General features: G+C 44.4%; 2 protein-coding genes across 10 annotated transcripts in view; both read right to left on the bottom strand.

The window, feature by feature from the left end:
• STAU1 (staufen double-stranded RNA binding protein 1) overlaps window positions 1-3,104 on the bottom strand; it is a 31,980-nt gene extending 28,876 nt beyond the window's left edge. For 5 of the 9 annotated variants that reach the window (XM_061441777.1, XM_061441776.1, XM_061441778.1 and 2 more), the window contains exon 1: window positions 2,931-3,104. The gene's annotated coding sequence lies outside the window, so the exon portion shown is untranslated. The remainder of the gene's footprint in view (window positions 1-2,930) is intronic. The other 4 variants (XM_061441779.1, XM_061441780.1, XM_061441784.1 and 1 more) reach the window with 2 other exon arrangements.
• Window positions 3,105-4,395: 1,291 nt separating this feature from the next.
• Window positions 4,396-14,225, bottom strand: part of CSE1L (chromosome segregation 1 like) — a 30,028-nt gene continuing 20,198 nt past the window's right edge. The window contains exons 20-25 of the mRNA XM_061441559.1: window positions 13,713-13,810; window positions 13,423-13,508; window positions 12,302-12,383; window positions 11,737-11,883; window positions 10,890-11,121; window positions 4,396-10,203 (exon numbers count right to left, since the gene is read on the bottom strand). Of these exons, the coding sequence (XP_061297543.1) occupies window positions 10,114-10,203; window positions 10,890-11,121; window positions 11,737-11,883; window positions 12,302-12,383; window positions 13,423-13,508; window positions 13,713-13,810 (735 nt within the window). The 3' untranslated portion in view covers window positions 4,396-10,113. The remainder of the gene's footprint in view (window positions 10,204-10,889; window positions 11,122-11,736; window positions 11,884-12,301; window positions 12,384-13,422; window positions 13,509-13,712; window positions 13,811-14,225) is intronic.

Genomic DNA, 14,225 nt, shown 5'->3' with positions numbered 1-14,225 from the left:
ATCTGAGCATCACGACAGCGCTTGTCTGCCACGCAGGAACAATCTGCTGAGCTGGTCCGTCAGAGGCCAGCCCCCCCCAGCTCAAATCAGAATTTACAGCCACGGCAAAGACAGACCCTCTATTCAGCAGCAACAGTTTCACCTGTTGTCTGCAGGCTGGGGAATACTACAGAGCATTCATCACCCACATAAAGGATTGGGTAGAGATTCCCTCTCCCCTCCCTTTTTAAAAGGGGTTTTAAATAATTCAAATGTGGTGGCTGAGTCTCTTTTGTCCCACTCTGACCATTTTGGAGCATGAAGAACAGATTTCCACAAATCCTAGGCAGCTTGTGGAGATGGTTTCTTTCCTAATATACCTTCCAAACCCCCCATCAGTGGTAGCTTTGTGATATATAGCGTTAAATTGTAAAGTGTTTGACTGCTACAACAGTGTTTAAGAACATCATCAAACTATTTACATTTGGAAAGACTGAATAAATAGTCACTACCAACCCAGAGAAAAAGACTACAGATCTTACAGACTTGAGGCTATTTACACATAAAGCACCAGCTGAATAATGCTTTCTTCCTAGAGAAATCTTTTTGTACAATATTTGGGCAAGACAAGGTACACCTCAAAGGCAACAGCCACTGTAGGTACAGATGATCTTTTCAAGTACTGGTAAGATTAATTTCGAAGGGTGGAAACACTAAATATTAAGCAAATGAATTGGGGAGCTAAGACATTATTAATACAAACAGGTAATGAAAAGCTAACATTTGAAAGTAAAATCTGAAGGGAAAGAGGGAACTAACAGATACACACACAAAACAGCTCCAAACATGATGCAAACTATGAAACCAGAAAGTGATAAGTCAATCATGAATAAAGATAAAGGCTTCAGTGTTTACTTCGAGCTGAATTAGTTACTACTGTGACAACATACTTCATGAGTTAAGGTTTATTCCTGCTGCAGAACAGGTCACAAAGCCACAGCTACTGCTCACAGCTACCAGGGCAATGAGTGCATGGATCAACTCTATTGTTGCAGTTGCATCTTCAAGAATCCCAATAAAATCATCGACCCCTTGGCAAGGGCTCTAGCCAAAGCAATTCCATCCGTTTTGAAAGTTCCTATATCCTCCAACAAAGTTACTGTTCTTCAGCAAGGCGCGAGAGGCAGATTTTAGTTTTGCTCTGCCTGTGCAGTTAAATCACCTCAAATGTATTTCAACCTATGAGCACTTTAATTTTGCCACAAAGCACCTAATACTGATACTGAAAGGATAATTAGTGATAAATGGCATGGAAAATGTCAAACAAAGGAAAAGTGGCTGCTTACAATAATAATAAAAGAAGCATATCTGGCATGGATCCTTTAAAGCCAGTTTTGAGGTGAGATTCTGAGGCAACACCAGAAAATCAAAAATACAGTAAAACATTCAACCCGCTGGCCCTTTAAATTTTCACCTCTTTAAGCGTGACCATAGGTTTGTCACCTACATGAGATGATGGGCAGATAAACCAGAGATCACTTCACTACCTCACAGCTACAGCTGCAGCATTAAAGCTCAAGTTTGATGGTCAGTGGTATTAAAGAAAAATACATTTAGGGCCGTTGGAGCACGGGAACAACAGAGCACACTTGCATGGTCTGGCTGGAAGACTTTATAAATCTACTGTTCCGAAAGCAGACAAAGGACTTCATTCAGATATTTTATTGCGCTGCTATACATACACCTAGCCTTCATTTACATTCCAGATGATGCTCCTCCCAGGGTTGCCTTAAACCGATGAATACACCAGAGAACTGGCTGTCAACATGACCGGCTGTAGTATCACCTACACGGATAACCCAACCACACCAATCCCTGTATACCCCCTCTAGGACAGGCAGAAGCAGTGGAAAGATTTAAAAGGAACTTGTTGCTGCTCCATCTCCTGAAAAACTCGTGTTGTGCTCAAAAAACCGTGCCAAGTGAGCCCTGTGCAGCAATGGCTGCCGAGCCCAGTGGGCAACAAGGAGAAAGTGGGATGATGCCAGTGTTCAGAAAGCAAGCTAAGGCTGCTAATGCCAGCTGTCTCAGTGTTTGCACTGTAAGCTGTGCAGGGTGGGGGTGTCTCCTGCTGTTGTCACCGTACCTACACCTCTCATCGGAACAGTCAGACAGCTCAGCCGCGGGAGTTTTGCTACCAAAATCATGTGCCTCGAGACTCCGCAGCCTGGCACTTGTCACCCGCGCCGGGCAGCCTGGAGAAGCAGGACGGCTGCAGCCACCTTCTCGCGGGGTTCAGAGAGCCTGACCCAGCTCTGCGGGCACCAACCCCTGCTCCTGCGGGGCCGGAGCCGCCACTGTCACCCTCCGAGCTGAAACGGGCACACCGGGCAGAGCAGGACTGCCGGCACCACCTGCCCGGGGCACCGGCTACATCCCCTGCCCCGTCCCACAGCGCCCGAGGGGCCCACACCGCCGTCGTCACCCCCCTCGCCGGGGCCGGCCCCGCCACCTGCGGCCCCCTCCACTCGCCCCAGGGGCCGGGGCCGCCGCGGCCGCTCGGACTCGGATGGCGGGCGGGGACCCGCGCTGCCCCCACTAGCGGCCCCATCGAGGCTCAGCGGGGCCGGCCCCGCGGCTCCCCCGCCGCGACCTGCCCCGCTCCCCCCGCGCCGGGCCCCGCCGGCCGAAGGGGACAGGGCCGGGGGCTGCCCCGCCACCCCCCCTCCTCCTCCCCCAGGAGATGGGCAAAGCCCCGGGCGGGGCCGGAGCGGCGGCGGGAGGGGCGGAGCGGGGCGGGGGGGGCAGGTCTCCCTCTCTCCGCGGGGCTGCCCCCTCCCCACAGCCCCGCCGGCTCGGCTCGGCTCGGCCCCCGCTAGGCCCCACCGCCGCCACCCCCCGCCCCGCCGCCTCGGCGCCGGGGGGGGAGCCCGGGCCGCCCCCCCCCTCACCTGGCTGCCTGGGCTGCGGCTCCCGGGCCGGCGGGCGGTGCGGGCCAGCGGGCGGCTCAGTCCATGGGCCGGGTCCCGGGGGGGGGGGGGCCGGGGGCGACCGCGGCAGCGGAGGGAGGCGGCGGGCACAGGGCAAACACTAAAGAGAATGAGCGGGGCCAGCTCCGGCCGGGGAGGAAGTGACGGCACCGCGGCGGGGAGGCTGGGCAGGCAAATAGCCAATCGAGCGCCGTCGAGCCCCCGCGGGCACCGCCCTCCTTGAGCTCTCAGCCAATGGGCGCAGGGGCCGGCTGGCAGCACCGCCTCCTTTGCGGCGACTACAGGTCCCGGCGTGCCTGCGAAAGAACCGCAGCCCGGCAGGGGGCGGGGGGACTACAGCTCCCGGCGTGCCCCGCGCGGCGCCCGCCTGCCTGCCAAGATGGAGGCGCAGGGCAGCAGGGGCCCGGCCGCTGCACGGGGTCGGCACCCGCGGTTCCTCCGCGGGCCCTTCAGTGCAGGGCGGCGGGGACGAGGCCCCGAGGGAGCGGAGCCCGGTTCGGGGCAAGCGGAGGGCGGTGGGGCCGCGGAGCTGCTCCGTGCGCCTCGGCTGTGCTCCGAGAAAGCAGAGGCGCGTTCTGGTGGCAGCGCCGCGCTCGTGGGAAGGGTCTGAAGCGGAGGGAGCGCAGGACGGGGCCGGTCCCCGGGCAGCGGGATAAGGAGAGGGGAAGGCGGAGGGCAGCACAGGAGCGCTCGGGTTCAGCGCCGGGGGAAGCCGTTTCCAGATGTGTTAATGGCGACCGGCGGCAGGGAGGGGGGGTTTAAACGAGCGCTCAACTTCAAGCTCTGCTTCTGAATCTAAGGAGTGTACGTGAAAGGTAACGCTGGTTGCTTGGACCCTGCGCACGGCTTTAGGTTGCCCCCCCCATCTATCCCCTGTTTCCCAAAGTCCCCCAACAAGTGCCACCACCGCAACCATGGGATTGTTCCTGCTGGACTCGAAATCAAGTCCCTGGAGTGAATCCATGTACATCAGTTGAGTCAAAGCCAAGATATAAATGTGTATTTTACATTAAGAAAGCAGAAGTTCCAGCATGTAATTCCTAATAATTGTAGACTTGCACAAAACGAGCCTTCAAATGCTGTTACATTGCCTCAGACACCACAGCTGGAGAGAAAACTGGAGACTACATTAACAGTAGTGTGCAGCTGTGCTGTTCACCTCTGACACAGCGGGAAGTTTCCCTTCCTGGGTCACTGGAACAATGGGAATGCCCTACGAGCTTTAAATAAATGGCATCATTAATTGCTTTAACGTTAAAAAGCATTAAGTGTATTAAAGACGACGCTTTTCCAGTGTGGTTTCTTAAAGCAATACAACTGCTTTACTGCAAAGCAGCAGACCAAAATCACAGTGCAGCATTCACCAGGCCCCTGGGGCGCTGGAATAACTCAGTCCCTTCTGTCAGGAAAAGATACTATGAGAACGTTTTGGTTTAGAAATACTTTATCTTTCTTAATAGGTAAAAATACATTTGAAGTCACAAGGGTGCATTTAAACCCTATGGTATCATTAAACTGCACGTCGGTAATTTCTGGCATTGTTCAGCAAAACAAAGTGGCCTTCAGCCTACATTTTACTGACCCAACACATGGAACTTAATGCTACAGAAAACACAAAAGCCTCCAGTTGGTGCAGAGAATCACAGACAGTGTTTCAGCAAACCCAATCAGAAATAAAACCCAATACACCTAAAGCTCCATATCCACTTCTGTACTTAACACCGATATGGATTCCAAAGATACCATAAAGAAAATACATCATACACTTAAAATCAATTGACAATAGAGCATTTAGAAGACATTCTCCAGTATATAAGTATATAGATATATAACCCATATCACATTTAAACACCTATTCAAATGTTCGTGTGGTCTGTTGCATAACAGTATGTGCTGTTTGATGCTTTGAGTATTCCAAGCCAGCAACAGTTATATTTCAGAAGGAAATGCAACTTCAACTGTTGTGTAACGGTTCCTATAACAGCTTCACGCTGTCTGTAACAGAAACATGGGTGCAGGTTTTGTGCTGAAAGTTCAATGGAGACAGGGAAGTACAAAGCTCGCTTTCTGTTCCCAGACTGAGTTACATTAAAACTTCAAGATTTATGTTCTCTGGAACTTCTGGGGTAGTGTAAAATCCACAGGATTGGGATAAAAATGCATCTGCAGCCAGATTACAAAGTTGAACATAATTTAAACAAACACATACGGAATTCAGAAGTCCAAGGAACACCTGGCATAGAACCTCAAATACCCACATTTGTCCTTTCATTTGAAGGATATTTGCTCCTCTATTACATGTATGATTATTAGGTATTCAAAAATGTCACAAAAGATTCTTCACTCTTTATGCAGCAGCTTAAACAAGGACAGAGACTTATTTCTAGCTAACAATTAGTAAAATATTTGGGACTTTCATTGTCTTTTACGCAGCAGTCTGCAATTACACTGTTTTCAGCTGTTCATGTAGCAATCTGCTCTTTGTTATTGATACATTTTCTTTGTGAAATACTCATTTCAAAATACCCCTATATGAGGCACAAAACCAATGTGAATTTCTCTTCACAGCTTTTGAAAATAGCAACTTTTTACTAAGAAGCTAAATATAGGAACTAGCTGTGCTAAACCCCATTTTGCTTTTCTGACACATTACTCACTTGTAACAAAATATTTTTTACCTTCAATTAAGATTTATTACTTTATTAAAGCATTTTCTTTTATGCTCATCTTGAATACAATACAGGAAGTCCAGCATAAGCTTTGACTTCATGTGAGTTAGATTATTGACAAGTTTTAAGCCTGTAGTCACTTTGCAACTAGCTGTCAATGGAAGAACTGAGCCTTTCATGTACCAGCTGGTACCTGCTGTTACAGCCCACATTCCCCAGGAACACCTCAGATTTCCTCTAACTTATATTAAAGGCAATAATGATTTCATTTAAATAAGTAAGGGCAGAAAGCAAAGGGAAAACAGAGCATTTATCCTACTGTGAGGGCTGGTGAGTTTATAGGTGGATTTGAATTTCCAGAGAGATCTCATGCCTGGAGCATGTCTCTGGCAGTTCACAACTGCACAATTCTACAAGCAAACACCTTAAACAGGAGATGCTTCGGTGATACTTCTGCTGAGGGCTAAAAGCGCGTTATGATTCTCCTCAGCTTTAATTTATTGATGGAATCAGCAATACAGGTAACAGGTATTGAGCACTCCTGCTGGTCCTACGAAGAAAGGATTAAGCTGTTCTAAGACAAATGTTAAGGTTTGACACTGGGGAGCTTTGGCACAAGAGAAGTAGCGGGCATCGTGGAGCACGGGGTGTAGCTATATCCAAACTAGCTTTCCATGCAGCACTGCACACAGTCTGGCAGAGTCAGCTCTGTTTGTCAGGTGAAACAATTTACTCCCCCAAATACAGCTGGATGCTGACATCCCCATACTGCTACAGCCAAGCTGGTTTTGTTATCCAAGCTCATGCAGGTGCACGGATCCCACACTCCAACCTTCTTCCAGAGTTTTGTCAAAATGTTTTCCAAGTGATTCACCAGCATTTGTGACAGTTTGAAGCGTGCAGGGTTGGGACTGACAAAGGGAATGACACCCCTTTGCTGTACAAGGATGGGTGAACGTCAGAGAAAGGTGTAACTGAATGAACTGTAAACAAAGATTGCTGTGACCAGCCAGAATCTCACATCATGCCTTACGGCTAACTCGTGCTGGTTACAGCAGAGACATGCTCTGACAGCTTCAATCTGGCCTACCCCCACTTCTTGACAGTATTACAGCTCTCAGAAAGGCTGCTCCTGTTGGAAAGGTGATGGAATGAGTACAGAAATACACACCACAATCAAAGATGCAAAGCCCAATAGAAGAGCCTAAAGAAGATCAAGGTGTCTGAAAGCAGAAGTCAGCTGAGAGAGGGTGCTTTGGCCTCCTCAGAGAATTTTCAGAATGAGATGTCTGACTCACTGAGAGGATGACCCCCATCTTAGCACATACTTGTATGAAGAAACAGGAAAATAGAACTCTACTTCAGTATGTGCTGCCACCGCTGTCATACAATGGCCCAATTACAACCCAAGAAAACAAGAATATGATTGGTCTTGAGGGTGGTGGTGACCATCGTCCCCTCACCTTAAACCAGCAATAAGGTATTTCTTCTGCTACAAAAAGCCTGAGGACATTATTTAGAAGCTGACAACCACAAGGCAGTCAGTAGGCCCCAGAAAAGGAGAGCAGATTATAGATAAGAGTTCTGTGGTGTCAGAAGATCTCACAACACGTGTCCCTTTGCCCATTTCATACTCAGAAAGGAGTGAGTAATCTTATTCCCCCTGCATTTGAATAACCTATTAGAGTTGCAAGGGAGAATTGGCTACTTATTTTCAGAAGAGTTTCAGAAGATCTCAGGCTAACATTGCATTAGATGCTCCCAAGTCCTCAGAAGATCCACTGACATCAGGTTGTTCCTAGCTTAAGCTTTCTGAAGCAACTGGCATTTGCCCAACTGTTTAACAAGGAATACACTGAAGGGTGGCCTAGAGAAGTTCAACAATCTGCAAGAACACTGTTAAGACATTACTTGCATCAGTTCCCACTAAAATTAACAGATCAATGTAGTTGGAACTGTGTTACCTTCTGAATCTTGAGAATGGGAGGTGTCAGAAGCAGCAGTAAGGTCTCCACCTAAACAAAGATGAGGGCACTGCCAGTACCATTTACCTGTACCATGAAGCAGGGATACACCTGCTTGTCTGCACTACACTTGAAAAGTTCATTTCCCCACAAGCGTCAGTGCTCTGCAGAAACACTTGCACGCCTTATGAAATGTGCAGAACACGTCAGGACTAAACAACATGTCACTAATAGTGCCACAGCCACATCCACAAAGTCCAAGTTACTTTGAGTGGACTAAAGGGCAAGTATGCCACTGGTATCTGTTGATCTGAAGTCACTTAGGCACTTACTCACACGGAATGTCTGTCCAACAACAAAAAGTCACACGTTGCAGAAGTGCAAGATCGTGAACACCGAGATTCACCAATATGTTTCCATTCAGAAGAGCCAATTTTTCTCTGGCTGCCTTTCAAAAAGGTTCTGGCTTGTTGCTGTAAATCCTGTCCAGTTCCAGCTATGTTGGTACTGGTAAGATAAGAAACATCTGTTAACTTGCATATCTCAGCAACCTGACCCCTAAAGGAATCTTAGAACTGCAGAACTAAAATGGTCTAATACAAACCCCTTGATATTGCATCATGCTCAAGAACCCATTTCAGCACAAGGTTGTCTAGCACACATGCATAATAGGCTGCCTGCTTGAAGAGATGCAAGGGTAGCATGTCACAGCACTGCTACACGACCACCAGTACCAATTTAATTCTGGTTCTTTGAGGCTGAGAGGAAAACGAGGTCTGCAAGTTCTCTGCAGAATCGTTCTCCCTGTTATCCAAGGAAGAAGACAGAGCTGCAGAGCAGATTCCTGAGTATCCTTTCAGCTTGCAGGTTTTAAATGACCACAGCTCAATTAACATTGACATTGGAGGTAGGCATTCAGTTCCTTGCAAATGTCACACATCTCTCATGTGGTTTCAGCCTGTCTATTGAAATTTATTCCACAAGGCGCTTCGGCAAACTTGTAACACACATCACAGTCTCTCTCATCAGCATTAAGGCAGATGCTTTTCTGATCACCACTGTATTATTTCACTCCTGAGAACTGCTTTCATTTCACACCTAGGAACAAAGAGGGTCTTACACTGCATGACAGACCAGATTAAAGAAAACCTGTTGACACTGACTCATTCAATCCATAATTAGGCACTTAGTAATTTAAATCCATTGTCTAACAAGCAACTAATTTGTGATATATAAGGAGAAATGGCCAGCGTGTGCTCTCACATGGCAGCCACAGATACTAAGAATGAACACTCGATTCTGCCCTCTGTTTTCACCCTCAGTAATTTCAGTGACATTCTTGATAGAAGGCCTGGCTTCAACAGGCATTTTAACTACAGAAAACCAGTCCTGATTCAAGTCATCTGCAGCATTTCTGTGGACAAGTAACTAAAATCTGTCACATAGGACATGGCTTAATATGACACTAACTCTGAGACTTCACTCTTATTCAGGAATTTTTCAGTCTATAATTACATCTATTTATACCCCTGCAGTACCAGTGCTCTAAAAGCCTGTGTGGTCTAGTAGCGTGCTGCCCCAGCCACATGAGAACACAGTGAGGCTCAGGCATTTAGTCACTTAAATAGCTGTAACTGCAAGGTAAACTGTTGCATTAGAATTCAAGGCTACCAAAGCTAATCCATATATTTATGAGGAGGCAGGGAGAACTTCTAAGTTAAGTTTAACTCTAAGATCACTGCTTTAATACATCACCAAAAATCCACCTGGAGACTGATATCCACTCTAAGAGGGTGTATTTGCTTTTACTGCACTCCACTGACTTATCTTGTTCAAAAGAGAAGGGGTGCACCTGTTGGTGAACATCAAGAGTGATAATAACTTTGGATCTTCTGCCAAAGTTTAAGATTTGCTCCATATGATCCTACAATGTACTTAAACTATTACTTAATGGATTAAGGAAAATCCTCACAGTCCCACTGTCTTATATTCTATCTTAAGTTTAAAACATCAGCTTCTCTTTTTAAACCAACTACATTCTTCTGAAACAGTAAGCGCACAGTGACAGGCATTTTAAACAAGTACTTCTTATTTATTCACAATTTAGATAAAGTTTAAGGAAAGACAAAAGAAATACAAAGGACAACATCAAAATGAAAAGGAATTTTAGTGACCAAAGTGAGTTTCTACAGCCAGTGCTCTCCATACACTGCAAAATGTTATCCAAACACTGCAGATTGCAAACAAATCCCATAACAAACCACTATGACTATTCCCTTCAAAATTAAACTGGGAATGAAAGTTAGCCACCTTTCATCTATGAGTACACAAACCACCACATTCTTTCCATTTCAGCTTAAAGCCACATTTGTCTTGTACAAGATGGATTCTGCAATACATTTTCAAGTAGCATTTTTCATTATGTCTGAGCTCTGCTATAAAAAAAAGTCAGTATCAACCTTCTGTATAACAAAACCGCTTTTGATCTTGCTTGTGGAATATATGTGCAACTCAGAGCAGCGTCACACTTGCAGCTTGGAGGTATCCCTGGAGATACTGCAACGCTTCTGCATTCAGACTAGTACTCAGCATTGATGGAACCTTAAAACACACGACAGAGCAGAAGTGTCAATGTGTGTATACATTAAACTACTGCTACAGCCTGTTAATCAGTGCGTCAACATACGGTATGAAGTCAAGCGACATTCTGAGAGCAGCAGTTTTTCACTGTGAAAGCGGTTGCTGGAATTACAATTCCTGATGCTGACAGTTTTATGTACTACTTAGCTGAATCAAATCCAAACGAAGAGTAAAGAACACCTTCAGTTATTAAAGCAGGTATTTGGATCAAGAAAACATCAGATGTCTCTGGCAATCTTTACTTACCAAATCTTGAACATAACAAAGATGCCTCCGGTTAAAACAGTTAACTGCAAACTGAAATGGTTTAACTGAATATGAGCTGCCCAGAATGTCCCAAGTACATACAGTTGAACTGGAGAGAAGTCTTAGTTATGTAAAAGCAGACCAATTTTCATTTAAGGAATGGCATATTTAACCTTATTGCTAAATTAGGTAAAGTGAAAATACTGCCTAAGGTTACTAGGGAAAAAACCTTACAAAAGCTACATTCCTGTACAGAGTAAGAGAGAGCAACACCTTGCATTCTGGTTATGATGTACTTCATTTTGGTGATTATCAGGCATCAGCAAGAGAAACCCATTATCAAAAAGACATTTTTTCTCTGTAAAATTCAGCATTAGCATGCATGTATAGAAGTTACCTACCCTGCCTGGGCACGCCGTAGACAGTTTGTGGAGAGACTGTGCCAGATGGATTCTAGGATTGTTCACCATTTGACCTACAGGATCGTGTTCTTTTTTTCCAGCAAAGGCTAGCTGAGAGAATGCAGTCTGATATCCTGGAGTATCTTCAATGTCAATGAAGTGTTCTTCATCAGGGATAGTGTCATCCTCAGGCAGTTCAAAGAGGCCAATGAGGGCCTGCAGCAAAGGAGTCCTTCATGGGAAGAGGGTAGGATAAAATTAGAGTGCTTAAAATACATTAGGACAGCGGGTATTTTACAAGAATGTTCAAATTACTTGGAACCCAGTACAATATAGCCCTTGCAGGTACTTGCTTAGCTAAAGCAACTGTAAGCTAAGCTAGAAGCATTGTGAATCTGTGTATTTTACAGGTGTCATGTAGGCCCCTACTGAAAGCATCAACAACGTATTTATTTATCAGGTTCAACTGTCACGAAGGATACCTAAAAAATTACTTTCCAGATGATATCTTTTCTCTTAGTACATTAAAAAATAAAGTTCCATTTCAGGGATGCAACTACTGTCACTAAATTCTGGCTGCCTGACATCCCAGACAGCCACACAGTATTTCCAGAGAGCTTTCCAGAAAATTCTGCTTTCAAGCTAAGATCTTGCTGTGCCTCTGTCAGGTCTCTTGACCAGTAGAACAGGAAGCAGTATGAAAAGCCTGAAACTCAGCCTCAGAACAACAGCAGGGGTGAATACATCACAGTGGAGTTTATTTGAAGAACTTATTTTGATGCTAGCTTACATTTTCAAAACCTCAAACAGCCTCAACTAACAGAACGCGAAGAAGTGCTCTACATACCACAGCTTGGTGTACTCGGTGTCCATCATAGCAGGACATTCTGTTAGTATTTTTGTAATGCCAACAGCACAGATTTTCTTTTCAACTTGCCCAGAAACTTTCTGGATTTCAGGAATTATAATTTTATCCAAAACCATTCCAAACATCCTATTGTGACATCAAAAAGAAAAAGTATTATGAAGCCTTATCAGTCATATGGTGAAAAAGAAAACCAGAAACAAGATGAATCCCTAGGGAAAAGGGAAAACCAGGTCATTTAAGATGCTGCCCTGTGGCAGTGGATGCCTAGTAGAAATTTGAGCATAGAAACTTTCCACAAAGGGAAAGGAACAGAGCCATGACTCTGCTGTTTGTAACTTGCTTAGGAGATTAATATCTTGAACTATTAACGAGGATCTATGGGCACCAAATCAGAAAGAAACATTGCAAGACAACCACACTAGAAGCAGCATTTTGTCAGTCAAATTAGCGACATACAGTTTGCAATTTTATCTGAGAACTCTTCCCTACTGTAACAGATAAAAATTACACAGCAGACTTGAATTAAAAAGATACTCATACTAACTTTGGCTGTATGCCATCAAATATCTCCTGCAGAGCCAATGCCCCGTATTTTATGCAGTATAAGTTAATGAAGACTAGGAAACCTGTAACAAGAGAAAAGTCAAATTAAAACTCAAAAGCAAAGAACCAGCTTTAGAGTAAGCAGCAAAATACACTCAAGTTTTTCAAGAGGACAGAAAGGGCAGTCTTTAGAAATGTTTGGTTTCACTGAAGTACATTAACTTGCTACCTTGAAACCTGTCTAAAAACTGTTGATCTCTTCACATACTGCAAGACAACTAAGTCAAGATTCAGTCTTTTTTCCCCTTAGAGCCATTATAAAGCATTAGGAAAGCCATTTACAATTTTGACCAAAAGAACTCAACACTTTCAGCCAGAAACATAATGCAATGCAATTTTTCAGATCAGTTGTGAATCGCTTCGCTTGGCCTTTGTACCAGAGCGCAGATGCAATGCATTAATAGCACCACTTAAATTCTGTTTGTGGAAGACCATTAAAAGCAATCCTATCATTCTCACTGCTATCAGGTGGCATTAAGTAATAGACATTGTGTAATTTGTGTAGTGATAGTATCATTACATTAATCAGTATGACAATAGTTTTCTTGTTAGAGCTGGAATAACCAGTATATGTATTTCAATCACTCATCCCAGCTTTGCTAGCTTAATATAAAACCTTATCATAACTTAAGCAATATTAAGGTAGGATGACACAAATGGATAAAGTACTTAACAGTAATAGCACACAACTATACATGACAAAAGAAGTCTGGTCAATACGACTATATGACTGTGTTATGTGAGAATCTGCTGGTATTAGTGGAAGATTAAAATGGGAACTATCAGAAAATTGATGATACCACAGAGTAAGAAAGTAAGAGGAAACCAGAAGTCTTTTCCCATATTTTAGTTCCTTTCCTTCAGTTTTCATAAAATAAGCGTCACCTGCTGTGGCAACTGCCCTATATGCCACCCTTGATTATACAAGTAAGCTGAACCAAGTCACTGATGTTAGGAGTCACTAGTATCCCTCCATCTACATAGTCACAGGACACGACAGGATACTTCTTGAGTACTGCATGTTCTAAACTGCTGAAGCTTTTCATATAGCAAGGAACTTACTTTTAATAAATTTTGTTGTTTTGGAATTTTGAAGTCTTTGGAATAGTAGAATGAAGATCTGCTTCCTGTACTGGTCAACTGATTCACTGGAAATTTAAAAGAATAGTTATTCAATTCATACTAGGATTTAACTAATGTCACTTCACAGAAAACATGTATACAATTGAACAAATCCGTTTTACTGATGAGTCATTTTTCAGCTGTTAAACACTAACCATGAATTGTACAAACACACCATACATTAAACTCTGCAGAAATTAGTTTTCAATGTAATTTCAACTCATACTTACGGAGGCATGTGCTCTATGATACTGTTTAGGAGATAGAATCCTTGATGGTCATTAGCTTTAGAAGCAATCAACTTCTGGAACACACCTAACAATCCAGGCTGTAAACAAAGCAAATATAAAACTATGCAACAGTTCTTCATATGTGATCTATCAGAAAGTTGGCCTTTGCCATCTAAGACATACACCAAGGCAAAAGCTTTCATAACCTAAACCAGGACTTTGTTTCTGCAGTTAAGGACACGAGAGACAGGTTTCTACCAGGACCAAGTGATGCTGCTTTCAGCATTAAGATTAACTTTGAACAAATGAACACCAAAGCCAGTTTGAGTACACACGTCTGCTTCATCAGTGGCATGGTCTAATCAAGTCTGACTATAGCAGATCATGCAGCAGAAATAACAGAAGTATGCAGAATAAATCTCCCACTGAATTCACTAATCCCCAGATCTCCCAACATTCTGGCTCCTCTTCACTCACTCAAGACTGTCCTGAACAGAACTTCTGCGAGCTTTC

Source organism: Pezoporus flaviventris, unplaced genomic scaffold, assembly GCF_033815535.1.
Source record: "Pezoporus flaviventris isolate CSIRO_AGI_PZ_B2104156 unplaced genomic scaffold, CSIRO_AGI_Pfla_v1 ptg000213l, whole genome shotgun sequence".
Taxonomy (NCBI): domain Eukaryota; kingdom Metazoa; phylum Chordata; class Aves; order Psittaciformes; family Psittacidae; genus Pezoporus; species Pezoporus flaviventris.
This window is presented reverse-complemented; position numbering and strand designations above follow the sequence as displayed.